Source organism: Octopus bimaculoides, chromosome 8 (assembly GCF_046866305.1).
Source record: "Octopus bimaculoides isolate indiv1 chromosome 8, ASM4686630v1, whole genome shotgun sequence".
NCBI lineage: Eukaryota > Metazoa > Mollusca > Cephalopoda > Octopoda > Octopodidae > Octopus > Octopus bimaculoides.
The window spans coordinates 18,498,422-18,513,421 of NC_142935.1; the positions used below are offsets into that span (position 1 = coordinate 18,498,422).

The 15,000-nt window shown below is 32.0% G+C and overlaps 1 protein-coding gene across 1 annotated transcript in view; it reads left to right on the forward strand.

The window, feature by feature from the left end:
- Positions 1 to 381: 381 nt before the first annotated feature.
- LOC106878173 (uncharacterized) overlaps positions 382 to 15,000 on the forward strand; it is a 1,399,830-nt gene continuing 1,385,211 nt past the window's right edge. Inside the window, exon 1 of the mRNA XM_089356155.1 lies at positions 382 to 1,880. Coding sequence (XP_089212281.1) covers positions 1,858 to 1,880 — 23 coding nt within the window. The 5' untranslated portion in view covers positions 382 to 1,857. The remainder of the gene's footprint in view (positions 1,881 to 15,000) is intronic.

The window sequence follows — 15,000 nt, forward strand, 5'->3', positions numbered from 1 at the left end:
GTATTTGTATATATATATATATATATATATGAAACAAAATGTAATTTTTTATCAACCGATATATATATATATATAACAGGTAGATGTATACAAATGTTATAGTGTGTCTGTTGGATAGTATGAATGAATCAATAACTGTACATTCATCTTCAATTACATAGATTTAACTACAATATCACTATACATATATTTATATATATTAATAAAATAATAATAGTAATAATAATAATAATAATTGCAAATATACACACCAAGACCTTATTATTTATCTCCATTTTATATTCAACAGAAAGGTCAATATTGTGGTTCAAACCGAAAGTTAATTTTATTTTTTGTACCACTCTTTGTTTGTAATTAAATTGCGTAATCTAATTTGTTTGAGTTGTTTATTTGTTTGCATTTTCTTTTATTCTCTTAAGTTGATTTTATTTTTTCGTCTTCAATCCTTAAACGGTCTCGTAATTACTCCTTTAACTTCCCACTATGTCCATTTACACACGTGTTTTCTTTCCTACATACCCTGTCTCAAGCTTGTCATTGAACACGTGTTCAAAGAAACGACACAATCACAAGCAACACATAGATGTGAGCTATACTAATCTATTAATGAATATATCATTTCTAGCTTTCTCATTTATCCAATTACTCTCGTCTCTACATGTGTGCATATACGTATAACAAGGAATGGATATTTATATACACATACATATGTGGATACATGTCTGAGAAAGTATGAATGAATTTGGTGTTTGAAAGAGTACGTGTGTGTGAGTCTACAGGATGCATAATGTTGACAGCGTTCACGTGTGTAAATGTTACAGGCAGGTAAAAATCTCATGACGACAACCAATCTTTTCATAAAACAAAATCTAAACCATAACCTTTCCAAATATCGTTGCTTGATTAATTCTATTTGTTTTTTTTGTTTTTGTTATTCCTAGAAACATTATTGATTGGATTTTTACAATTTTTGTTATCACCATTAAGTTTCACTATTAATCACGGATGTTATAGCTCTTCATATATAATTTACTATATAATTAGTTATTTCTACCAAAATTTAATATAACCGTTAAAGTACCGAATACATTAATTCGTTACACTAAACCCAATTTATCTATCTATCTATCTATCTATCTATCTATCTATCTATCTATCTATCTATCTATCTATTGCCACATGCGTACATATATATACATATACATACATCCACATATGTGTGTGTGTCACACTGCGTGAATGTGTGTGTGTATGTTCACCAGGTTTATATAATCTATATCGAATCTATCCATCTATAACGTTTGCATATATCTATATCGATAGGCATTGATCTAGTATGTTATACAGTTATTCATTTTCATTCTACCAGAGGAACATTCCTTTAGATAGTTAAGTATTGTAATATATACATATACATACATATACATGAACTAAAAAAAAAATATCCGCATCATATATCCTCAAATCAAAACTCCAGCTACATTTAGAGAAATATATGGAGTAATAAATATAAATCGTCTTCAAGTAAAGATTAAGTATATATTCATTTGACAAAATAACAATTCGTTTCAAGTTATGTATTAAGCATAGATATCGAAATAAAAAGTAAGATTATGAAAGATAATTATGAGTTATTCAACATGCAGTAATAGTAGCAGTAGTAGGGACAACAACAGAAACATCAACATCATCGGTTGCAGTAAAAACTACAGTAACATCATCAACACGAACATCATCTTCCACAACAAAAACATCTATACACCCATGAGCTGGTTACTAAACATTTGCCCCTAACCAACAAACAACTGTTGCGCGTATCTTCTTATTTAACAACAATAACAACATAAACCTTTCAAGATGATGCTCCCTGTGAATGATAGGTGAGTGTAATTAGTTTCTTTTGTTAATTGTGTGTGTGTTATATTGTGTGAGGCTTTCTTAATATTCTTCCTACAGAACACATATACATAGAGATATAGACGTATACACATGCTCACACAGATATATGCACGCAAACAAACGTACACATACGGACGCATACACAGGCATATACTCACAATGTAATAATGTACACTAATTTGGACAGACGAGGGAGCTCTTAGTCGGTTGTTGGCCCTTCTAGAAAGAGCTGCCAAACAACCCTGAATAGCTACTACTGTATTAAAGAACAAAGGGATATATCAAACAATATAATTCTAAACACAAAATAAAGGAATAAGATCTCACGGTAAGAATAAATGTGATCAGAGGTCTGTTCTGTCAGACGTGGCCCAGCCGGGGCTAAACGATAGCGACAACAACATGATCATACTTAATCCTTTATTAAGTGGGACCCTGTATATTTCTAACTATTATGAATGACACTTAGCTAAACAATTACAGAAAGTTACCATTGCTCTTCTTTTCCATATTTATTCACACACATACATACATACATACATACATATATATATATATATATATATATATATATATATATATATATATATATATATATATATATATATATATATGTGTGTGTGTGTGTGTGTGTGAGTGTGTGTGTGTGTGGATATATATATATATGTGGATATATATGTGTGTGTGTGTGTGTATGTATGTATGTATCTGTGACACGCTAGATTTGTATGCAGTGTTGGTGAATATAAAACTATTTGATATTACTATATTAGTTGGATATCAGTGCTATCCAACTAATGTATGGAATAATGTATATGTATCGTGTGCACAGCTTTGAGTGTGTGTGTGTGTGTGTGTGTGCGTGCGTGTGCGTGTCTTTGACTGCAAGTATTTCTGCATGCATTTCCATATATGCTGTTGAGCACCACATCATTAATTCAACGAAAAACGGTAACGGAGTGGGAAGTGGGGGCGGATAGTTAAGTGAATATGCGTGTTTGCATGTATATCTGTGTGTGCCTTTTTGCCTGTCCTTCTATCAGTATATTTGTATCTAAGTAAATATACACACACACACACACACACACACACACACACACACACACACACACACATACACACACACACACACACACACACACACACACACACACACATATATATATATATATATATATATATATATATATGCATAATTGTATGTATAAGTGCGTTAGTATGTTAAGATGTATGGATCTCGCTCTCTGTCTATCTGTCTATCTATCTATCTATCTACCTATTTATCAATCTAGCTGTTTGTCTCTCTCTTTGTTTGTTTGTTTATATATCAGTCAGTCAACTTTTGTATCTCTTTGTATGCCTGTCGATCTCTCTGTCTCTCTATCTCTCTATCTATCTATCTATCTGCCTATATCTTTATCTATGTGATTTTCTATCCACACTTCTGTCTCTCAAATTGCCCGACACTCTCTCCTTACACAAACAAACACTCACACACGCAAGTTCCCACACCCATTCACTCAAAAGAACCTGGTTGTTTACATTCCTGAGTGTGTATCTACGACTAATATGGAAGATGTACATAGCATTTTATATAACTAGTTCATTGGTTCATTGCACACTTAATATCTAAATATCTACTCGACCATTTATCTATATTAGTGAACGTCTATATGTTTGTTTCTCTGGCTGTTTAGTTCTATCGCTATTTATCGTATTATACAGATTATTTGATATCTGCCAATCATTTATATAACTTTTCTGCATTATCTGAATCTTTCCAACCATCAATATAAGAAATTAACACTGCGCTTATTTTCCTTTCTATATTATCTTTTTTGTTCGTCTTCCTTATCATTCTTTTTCTACTTAGTCTTCTGTTTTATTTTCTTGTTCTTTTGTCTTCTTTTCTTCTTTTCTTTGTCTACTTTCCTCTTCTTACTTGCGTTGTTTTCTTTTTCATTTTTCTTCTGACTTTATAAAATTTCTTGCTCTCCTTTTCAAAGCACTTAAACAGATATGCGCGGTGTGTGTGTCTGTATACGCTGGAAAGACATGATTGAAAGGCCGTCTATTCATGACAAACAAATATGACTTTTACACTGTTATACAATGTGTCTTTCATTTTTAAAGAACGTAATTTGGATTTTCTTTAAGATTTCACTGCTATATTTAGCAGGTCATGCAACAACATTAGATCTTACACAGTTTTTTTTCTCTTTTTTAAAATTTTTTTTATACAAGTGGTTTCCGATTGAGCACATTTTTGTTTCTCCTAGAAGCATTGTACATACATACACACATGCATACATACATACATTCATACATACATACATACACACACACACACACGTGTGTGTGTGTATGTATGTGTGTATGTGTGTCTGTGTATATGTGTGTGTGTATGTGTGTGTGTATACATATGCATTTACATTATCGATATAGCTATAAATGTGAAGTCTTATGCCTGAATGCTTCGCAAGTTTTCTTCCTATCTTTATTAACTGTCATTATCTTTATAAATTTCACACCTTGCTCTCCCTATCTATCAATAACGAAGTCATATCAATTTAACTATCTAGCTATTAGTTTTCGAACCAATAGGCTGCTATGTGTAACTCAATAAATTTATACTTCACAAAGTCATCATTGGAAATGCTCTTTCCTTATTTTATAACTAACACTGATTAAATTTTACTCTGCCTGAACACGCTTCCTTACAAACACAATCACACACATCAAACACATAGATATAAGAAGATATATCATCAGATGTATATTTTATTTTCCTTCAAAACTAATATATCTTTTCTCCTTTAAAACACGTAGTCCAGTTATGCTGATAATGTAGCATTGTCTGGTGCTGTTCGATGCCCATTTTTTAAATATTTTTTATCCAGTTTTTATGCTTTAACACGGAAAAATATTCCAGTGTAAAGTACTCTACAATCTGGTTTATATCTTTTGTTAGGCTTCTATGACCTTCCCAATCGTAGAATTCATTTAACATAAATTTAAGAAGTGTATGTTATTTTACTCAAATTCTTTCGCCTGAATCTGGTTTGGAGAATAGGTTTCATTTAAAGTGGCAGTTGATTACAAATGACTACCAACAGTGAGAAGTTTCGATGTATACTGATGCGTAAAATTGTATGCATTCAGTAAGTCCCAAATAGGTGTTAATTGTGAATGCAGGATTATATTCTGTGTCTTTTCAACAGTAAATATAGCCAGTCACTGATTATGTGAAAATTTCAAGAACTAATATAATTCTAATATAGCATGTATAGTACATAGTCGTCTCTGAATAGGTGGATACTGCTATATAGTGTTGGTTAATGCGTATAAGTTCGTATTTCGATTCCGCTAAATATTTCATATTATATTCTTTTCATCTTATTCAATTATGAGCTGTGCGTAGAACAGTTTCGATTACAATTTGTATCCGTTTATGTTTGATCCCTATATTCGATTAATTACAGTGAAATATTTTTCATCATTTATGTGTTTCATTATCATACGAGAAATGGTTATAATTGTTTAGTTGGTTAATCTCCAGCATCCGGGGTCATGATTTTTAGCTATCCGAATTAGAAAATTGGTTTCGATTTCCAATATGAGCTATTTCTTTTATGTTTACTAACTTGGAACATGTATAAGCATAACAGCTTCCTGTTCCATTTTTCTCTGTGGAATTAAGGGATCATGTCTCTCCAAAGAATGTATTCAATAATTGAGATAAATATTAGATGTATAGCTATTTGAAGAATCATTAAGATACATGGTGCCTGGTGTAAGGAAGCTGCAATGAAGACAGCAATGCATTTATTTATGTCACAATCGAGTAAAGATTTTGAATGTTTTTGAAGTATGTTTCTCGAAATAAATACGGCACCTCAAAACGATCGAAGTTGGCAAATCGAAAGGCTATTGAAAACAGAGGAAACTCGAAATAAAGGTTAATATGGCCGAAAGTAGATATTATTGTAAAGTATAAACTTAGTCTATATACATATATATATATATATATATATATATATATATATATATATATATATATATATATATATGTGTGTGTGTATATATATATATATATATATATATATATATATATATATATATATATATATATATATATATATATATATATGCATATATGTACACCGAATTCTTAATGTTGCAGATACACTTTCACGCACACCTTCTGGTTTTAGCATTTTTATACGAATTCAGATTTTAGGAGGCATATTTACTTGATATTTAGTCCTGATTGTAATTTATTTTAAACACATGAGGATATAAACATTATTGTTGAAACAACAATACAGGGCGTCCATGCACGGATCCTCAATATGTTTATTACTTATATATTCTTATATATTTTGTAGATTTACACGCTACATTATATAGTTCCGTTAATAGATCATTAAAGTGTCTTATTTTCAATCTCAGATTATCTTTAGCTAATTACTACAATGCATTAATTGTAGTCGCATATCTTACCTGAAGAACATGTTGAAATTTGGCTCACATCTTTAATGCTTCTCTATAAGCGGTGCCACAGGTAGAATTTTACGATTCAGTTCTTCTCTACAGGTGCTAATATGTTATGGCTTTGTACTAAAGATTGTCTTTGAATCGTCGTGTCTTAAATTAAATACGGGTACGAATTTGAATATTTAGAACAATTATTTCAAACGGATGCATTTGTATGCATGTGTGTGTGTATCTACACACATTAAACTCATCAATTTATCTACCCCTTCATCTACCCAGGTATATATATATATATATATATATATATGAAAGAAGGTTTGAAAATGCACTTATTTTTTAAAAATATTTATTTACTTAACCGGTTTCACTTTTTTAGAAAAAGATTATCAAAAGTCTTTGAGAATAATAAAAAATGTTAAAAAAACAGTCTGAGTATTAAAATGCATATGTACATTCTTTGATGATAAAATATATTTAAAGTATAAAGCTTTGTATGAACTTTGTAGTGTTACATACTGATTGTCACACATTCTCTGATATTAAGGTGAAAATGCAGTTTTATGCATGATTGTGTATGTGGCGTGGTTGCATATACGTGGAACTAGAAATAGGTAGGGAGAGTGAGGAACAGGAAGAGAGAGAGAGGGGGAAAGAGACGTCGTAAAATCTTTCATCAGAGCAGCATGTTTCTATTAGTTAACATCGTGCGTATTTTGATGTTTATTTGCAAATTTCTGTACATCTTTAGGGTGGTGTTTAGAACAACTTAATGATACTGTAAAAACATGCTTTTTATCAACACAGTATACATCACAACATGAAAATAATTTCGCTTGCTTTTCTATTCAGTCTCTCCAGTGTGATCTTAATGTACAATGCAGTTCGCATTGATTTTTATAAATGCACATTCCTGAGAAATAACATACATAAACCACACATATATGCGAGATAACATTAAGTCTGACTGCTCCAAAACATTGATGCTGTAGATTTTATTTGAACATGATACATGCTGATTTATATATATATATATATATATATATATATATATATATATATATATATATATATATATATATATATATATATATACTGAGAGAGAGGGAGATAAAGAGAGAGAGCAACACACGCACACAATCATGGGCACAAGTACGTATGTGTTTATGTATGTCTGCATCCCAGCATGATTTCAATACATACAGATGATACTCTCTCTCTCTCTCCCTCTCTCTCTCTCTCTCTCTCTCTCTCTCTCTGAATGTGTTTCAATGAATGAAACAGGATGGATAACATTCTATGTTTTGAGAAAGAATGGATTTCCCTTTTCTTTTTTTGTTTTGTTTTCAATAACCAGCCTTCTCAACTAAGTTGGTAGGTGATTGCAGCCTGCGGTCCAAGAAATATAACCCAGACCATAATTCATATCGCACCCTACATACTTTCATAACGAAGGAACATATTGGATACACCCTATATCTTAAAAAAAAAAACGAAAAAACTTATGCATTTCTACTTCTCTCCGTGACTACGATTCAGGTCTGCTCAGTAGACGTTCCATTGGTGTACAACCAAAACATACGATAGACAAGGCTGTAGTATTAACAGTACTGGCACTAACGTGTGTGTGTATTTCAATACACATTTAGCTATATTTGATTACGTTTCCCTGTAAAACATTTCATTGATTACAGCTTGCGTGGAAAACACTTTCTGACCGCTGTATCTATAGTCGTCCTTACAATCAATTCAAAGGTGATGATTGTTCGTATCTCTCTCATATTTTCTAAAAATTATTATTATTATTGTTGTTGTTGTTGGTGTTGTTGTTGTTGTTGTTCTTCTTCTTCTTCTTCTTCTTCTTCTTCTTCTTCTTCTTCTTCTTCTTCTTCTTCTTCTTCTTCTTCTTCTTCTTCTTCTTCTTCTTCTTCTTCTCCTTCTAATTATTATTATCATCATATATATTGGTTTTGCTTTAGTCTTTACGAGTCTTAACCAGAGACGTCAAGATACAACAAGCTTTTGCAACGTCCGAAGATGTTGACATGGGATGTGCCATGCAATTGAAAACACTGATTGCCGTGATATCTGTTGTCAAAAAAAGAAAATAGAAAACCGAGTGAGCAGGGTTGCATTTATGTGGAGAGGAATTTACGTACCATGTATGAGGTACCCATCTGCAAGTATATTGGCAAACTGGCAAGTTGACAGAATTGTTAAATCGCTGGTACTCGTTCACGGCTCTTTACCATCTAATTTCAAATGCAACTGAGGTCAATTTACCCGTTTCCCTCCGGGTTTGATGAAATGAGGTAGCGGTTAAGTGATCGGGAGGAATAGTATCAACTACTCCTCTCTCACATGATCGCTGGTTTTCGGCTTATGTTAGACACCATTATTACCATTGCTATTATTATTCTTATTTATTTGAAGTCTGCTTTGTGGCAGTGGAAAGTAAATAAGGAACCTACCCACAGACCGGATATGCAAAAGAATGAATCCTATCGAAAGTACACGAGATCCAGATAGTTATATTATACCAAGAGGTCGATTGCGTCTAGCATAACAGTAAGCCAATGATCAATAAAATGCCGTTCCAATATGTGAGGGCAACAGACGTTCTGCTCTATTTTCAGTAGTATTTTACACATTGTTCATAGAAGGCTTAAATTTACCGTAGAATATCGTGCTGGAGGTGGCTGCTTGAAATGATACTCCATATTTTTTTACAGTGAGCTCAACAATAATATTTAGATTAACCTGTTTTACTAAAATATTTTCTATAGTAACTTTCAAGCGGCAGTACCAATGAGTATGTGTTGAAAACAATGATCGGTTAAATTCGGAAAACGGCTAATAATAGCGGTTATAATTTTTTCACGTTACATTTTTTTCTTTTAAATAACGTAACGTGTATTGTGATGGATTGCAGAACTATTGACATAGAGTTTATTTTGGTCGACTAAAACTAAGATGTAAACAATTGGTATGGTGAGACAAAGATTTAAACACAATTATAAAATGTACCAGTGAACATATATATATATATGTGTATGTATATATATATATATATATATATATATATATATATATATATATATATATATATATATATATATATATATATATATATTGCGTTTGTAATAGCAGTATAATAAAATAAAAGACAGGGACATAGGTAAGAGAGATTATTACCCAAGAGTGGACAATGAGAATATATGTTCAATGTGCTACTCAAAGGTGCAAAATCAGGGAACTATTTAAAATGCAACCTGATTTAATTGAACATAGGTTTATCTAAACGAGTGGTACTAAGTCGACTAATACATACATACACCCACCACTCACACACACACACACATACACACAAAATATTGTGCAATCATTTTCGCTTGTGTCCTCTATTTGAGTGTTGAGTCTGTGGAACTGTGAGTAAAGCTTTCGCTGAAAGAGTGGTGAAATTAAAAATAAAAAGGCTTAATTGTTTTAAGTCCGACTCAAACAAATGCACATTCTTCCTCTCTGACATCTGTCATTGCTGGGCCTCTATCGCTCTATTCATATCGACAGAGGCAATCCATTTCGTTACCAATAACCTAGTTAAGAATAAAACAAGCACAAAAGTAAAACTGGCAGAATTTTATTCTGCCTGCGTCTGGGATAGCTTAACATCAATTAATTACGTTAATGACGATAAACGGGATGCTCCGCAAACGCAATCATGGAACATTTTTGTCCTCCGAAAAAATTCTGTTCGTGACATCTGCCGATATCTTCAATTTCAGTCGTAAGAAATCTAATCTAAATTTAATGGTTGCTTTGCTTTGGAAAGGGCTATTGTGGTTCATGGACACGAACAATAAATAGATAAATAAATAAATAAAGCAGTTTTAAGGACGTGAGTCATTCAGTTCTGTCAATATGCAATTCCGAGGTCTTTTCACTCGCTTGGTAAGTCAGCCTTCACATATCAGTTAATGTATTGGTTAACACCAAAGCAATTAGTTTTCGACTTTGCTATGGCTGCCCAGAACTTATATGAAGCTGGGGAAAACCTTGGCTGTATGTTCTACACAAAATGAGAAATTACTTTCCTGGCATAATGACCTGTCTTTATGGTAATGAGGAGTTATAAACCTAAACAATGTTCATGTACGTATACCTGGTCTCTTCTGAATCCAACTCAACACTTTTCAGGAACACTTGATTTTAAATTACCTTCGAAGCTCACTTAACTAAGTAGAACGTTCTAGAATTTTTTTCTGGGCATCTTCATTTCCCATGATAATACCACTAATCTAACCGACATCTTAATGTCACTCTTAGACATTATAATTAACTAAGACTACAAAAAATATAATTACTGTTTCCAGAAAATCTGCTGGGAAACAAGTCTTTCTTAATACTACAAAAGGCATCAGCTTTAATTTACTCCAATACTACAAAAGGCCTCAGCTTTAATTTATAGGACAACAACTGCTTTGTCATCAGTAGAAATAAATCAGAAAGACAAATTTACTTCACATTAATAATACCCACCCTTTCAACACTGTACTCTATATAGAACCTTAAACCTTTAATTTTTTTTTTTTTGGAAAGCAATATTCTTTCTACACTAAAAAGATGCGTGGGCGATCTCTTGGGACTTTCTATATTAAAGACCTACCATATAATTTTTCTAAAATTTTAATCAGCTATTCATCGCAATATCATGTAATATCTTGAACTTAGTTATTGTAATATCTGAGTTAGAGAATATATTTAATGCTCCCCATTACAAGTTACCTTTTATAGCATAAAGCCTCCTTCACTATTCATTAAGTTACAAAAACTCCCTGAACACTAGTTTTTGCCATCTTGTTTGAGACGTTTGCCATCTTGTTTTGCGTAGTTTTGTTTTGACTTTGTACAGTTTCCATGTTGACCGACTTAAATTCACTTTCACATTGCTTTTCCTACTGTTGCTAATTTCAGAGTTGTTGATCTTGCAGCATAATGCTGATAGTGCAATTAATGTACAAAGCGTATCTCTTTGTTGATTGAAATTTAAAAGAAATCCCGGAAAGTAATAAACTCAATAAACAACCTAACACACAAACCTCGTACTTGCATATATACACAAACGTTGACGCACGTGCCCACCCCCACATATACATATATACAAACATACATAATACATACGTATATATATACGTATATATATATATATATATATATATATATATATATATATATATATATATATATATATATATATATATATATAAATATATATATATATATAGCGGTGGAATTTTCTCAAATCCTGTTTGGCAAGAAGGTGTTGACTGACAATATTGGTGGTGGTTGTTCTTGGTGGTTATATGTATTGTTGTTGTTATATTTTGCGTAACTGCGTTTTTACTATTCTGTATTATTTTTATTTTGAAATGCCCCCTTTCAATCTTTTTTCGATCGATTGAATCATCGTTGCATTAATGAAATCATATTAACCAATCCTTGTCATTTCATTTTAAAGTGTTACTAATAGGCGTAGGTCGTTTGTTTATGTGATTAGAGCATGCACCTTTCATAATATAGGAGTTGTATTGCTGATCCCGTTGATTCATTTAATTCGATATTTCTGTTGTACGCGAAATTTTCAACATATCCAGTTAGTTAAGGATATAGACGTAAATAACATGTTCTTAGGCAAAATATTCGGATAAATATAAAAGTCATGCGGTAATGAGTACTTCGTCTATATGGAAATAATGCAGAGGAAAATTGCACAATTAGACTGAGTTCGTCTCGTTTAAAGTCTTGACATCAATTATTTTATTAGTTTCGTTTCTCATAGGACATGGTAGATAATTTTACTTACTCCGACAAAACTACAGAGAACACAGTTTTCGTTAATATAAGGAAATAAACGCAAAACGTATTTCATAAATATTCATCATATTGAGTTTTAGATTTCTGGTGGAAACCCAGCATGAATTTCAAACTTAGAATGAATTGATTTGTTAAAATAAGCATTCGACTAATTATTCAATATTAATTTTCTTAGCAATATAAAAAAAAGATTCACGGAAAGATTTGTGGATTAAAAATTATCTTTAATTATTAGGGAGATAACTGCTAACTGGAGGGTTTCTGCTTAGAATTAAACTATTTCTTTGGTCCATGCAGAAAAACTTCGGGGAAGTCAGGTGCTGGCAAAATGCTGTCGTTCTTCAGCTTTTTCTTGCCACCAGTTACTCTGGATTTCCTTTTGTCTGGCTTTTCATTGAATCTTCAGGTGTTTGAAATGCACCATATTCTCCCACCATTATGGATATTGTTCATAGCTGATTTGGGCTTTTCATTATGCATTTATTAAGGCTGCAGTTCCAGGGTCATTTTTTATCAAGCTAATCAAGATATGCATTTCTTCTACAACCGATCGTTGTTGCCACTGAATCATTTGCCACTTTTGAAATAGAGCGCCTTTCTGTGTCTATTGACGTCCTGTTAGGTATATTCAGATACAGTCGTGTCTCATAACCTGGAGAGATTATTCTTGTTTCTAGCCTCATTTTATGGGCAATATCAACGCTTGCATCGGAGGTGTGTATGTGTGCCTGTCTATGTATGTGTAATTTCATCTCGGTAATTACCTTATAGTGTGCCTTATAAAACTCCTCTACGTATAACATAAGCTTAAGTACAGCAGACATTCTCCTTTTACTACACACGCATGTGGATATCCGTTAATATCCACAGAATTCATACAAATCCAAAATAATAAAGATCCAATGAACAGATTCTAATCCAAACCACTACAGTTGTTTCTTTGAATTTGCATCAGCTGTTAATTGTTGGCCCTTTTAGTTATTATACACATTAAGCATTAATATCACCCACCTTTCAGCTGTGTACCAACATATGCATATATATATATATATATATATATATATATATATATATATATATATATATATATATATATATATATATATATATATATATTTAATTATATGTATTTATTTTCTCCTATTAAAAATAATTCGGATTAAAAAAATGGGTTAATAGATACCATGGTAGCAAAGATCACAAAATAATTGTGGTGTAACTCCTGTTAGTGAGGAAGAAACTCCTTGATATTTGGCGTATTTGAGTATATATAAATTTAAAGAATGGAGTAAACGCATGTTATAACTGCATACTTTTATTCCAACATATGTTTCGAAGAATTACAATTTATGCGATCCATAGGAATCGGCGATGTTAAAAATGTAAGCTTCTCCTCAAGGAAATGTATTGGAACCAGCTTAAACGTAAGACATTATAACCGAGTATCAGAACTATAGTTGGATAAGGTTATAACGTAATTCATTTGAGATTAGGACGCTACCAGATAGATAGTACGTTGGACAAGAAAAAGAAAAGAGATGGAAAATTCAGAGTGTAGAGTTGGGAGTAGATAGGATGATGTAATTCCAATAAAAAAATGTTGGAGAGGAATGTTATGTAATAAACATGCATTATACATGGGGTTAATACTGTGTTTCTATGAAAATATTGAGATGAATGTAAATAATCATTTATAATTATGTGTATGCGCATATATATACAAACAAACCCACATACACTCCAATAAATACATAGATGCATATCTATATACACACATACGTACAAACCCACACTCACATATGCATACATACACACACATGTATATACATATATCAATATATACACATACACATATACATACATACATACATATATATATATATACATACACATATATACACATGCATACCCATATATACATAAATACATACATACATACACATACAATATTTTCATAGAAACACAGGATTAACCCCATTTATAATGCCTGTTTATTACATAACATTCCTTTCCCCCAAAATTTTTTTATTGTATTTATATCATCCTATCTACTCCCAACTCTAAACTCTGAATTTCCCATCTCTTCGGTAAATCAGATCGATAGAATAAGTGCTAGACTTACAAAGAATAAGTCATGGGTCGAGTTGCTCGACTAAACGCGGTACTCCAGCATGGCCACATTCAAATGACTGAAACAAGTACAAGAGTAAAAGAGTAATGTTTCATAAAATTCTTTTGGGGAAGGTCAATCAAAATTCGTTTCAGATTACGGCCACCTTTTCTATGATTTTAAGACGTTATAGGTTCAGTCGCATCCATACACGTATGGTTCATGGGATTTATTATCCTGATGTCTTATTTTCTTAATGATTTCTTAGACGTTTTTTTGCTATATGTCAATACACACCTTTTTTCTGTCTGTCGTCTGGTTGTAAATACTTCACTACTACCTAACTTTGTTTTCGTAATTTAGTTTGTTTTCTTTTTTACTTTCAATCAGTATCGCAATTGATGCCCTTGTCATTTTCCGACCTCCACGCATAATCTAATCAAGAGATCCACGATCGGATGATCAATAATTTATTCAGCCTATCAAATGAATGATAGTTGGATATTTGGGATAAATTAAGACAGTGAGGCAGCATCAGTATGAAATTGTGCAGCACATCCTAGCAGGTTTTGTGGCTACAAATAGATTTTCATTGGTTTATTCTGTTGGCGTTGTGATTGCTG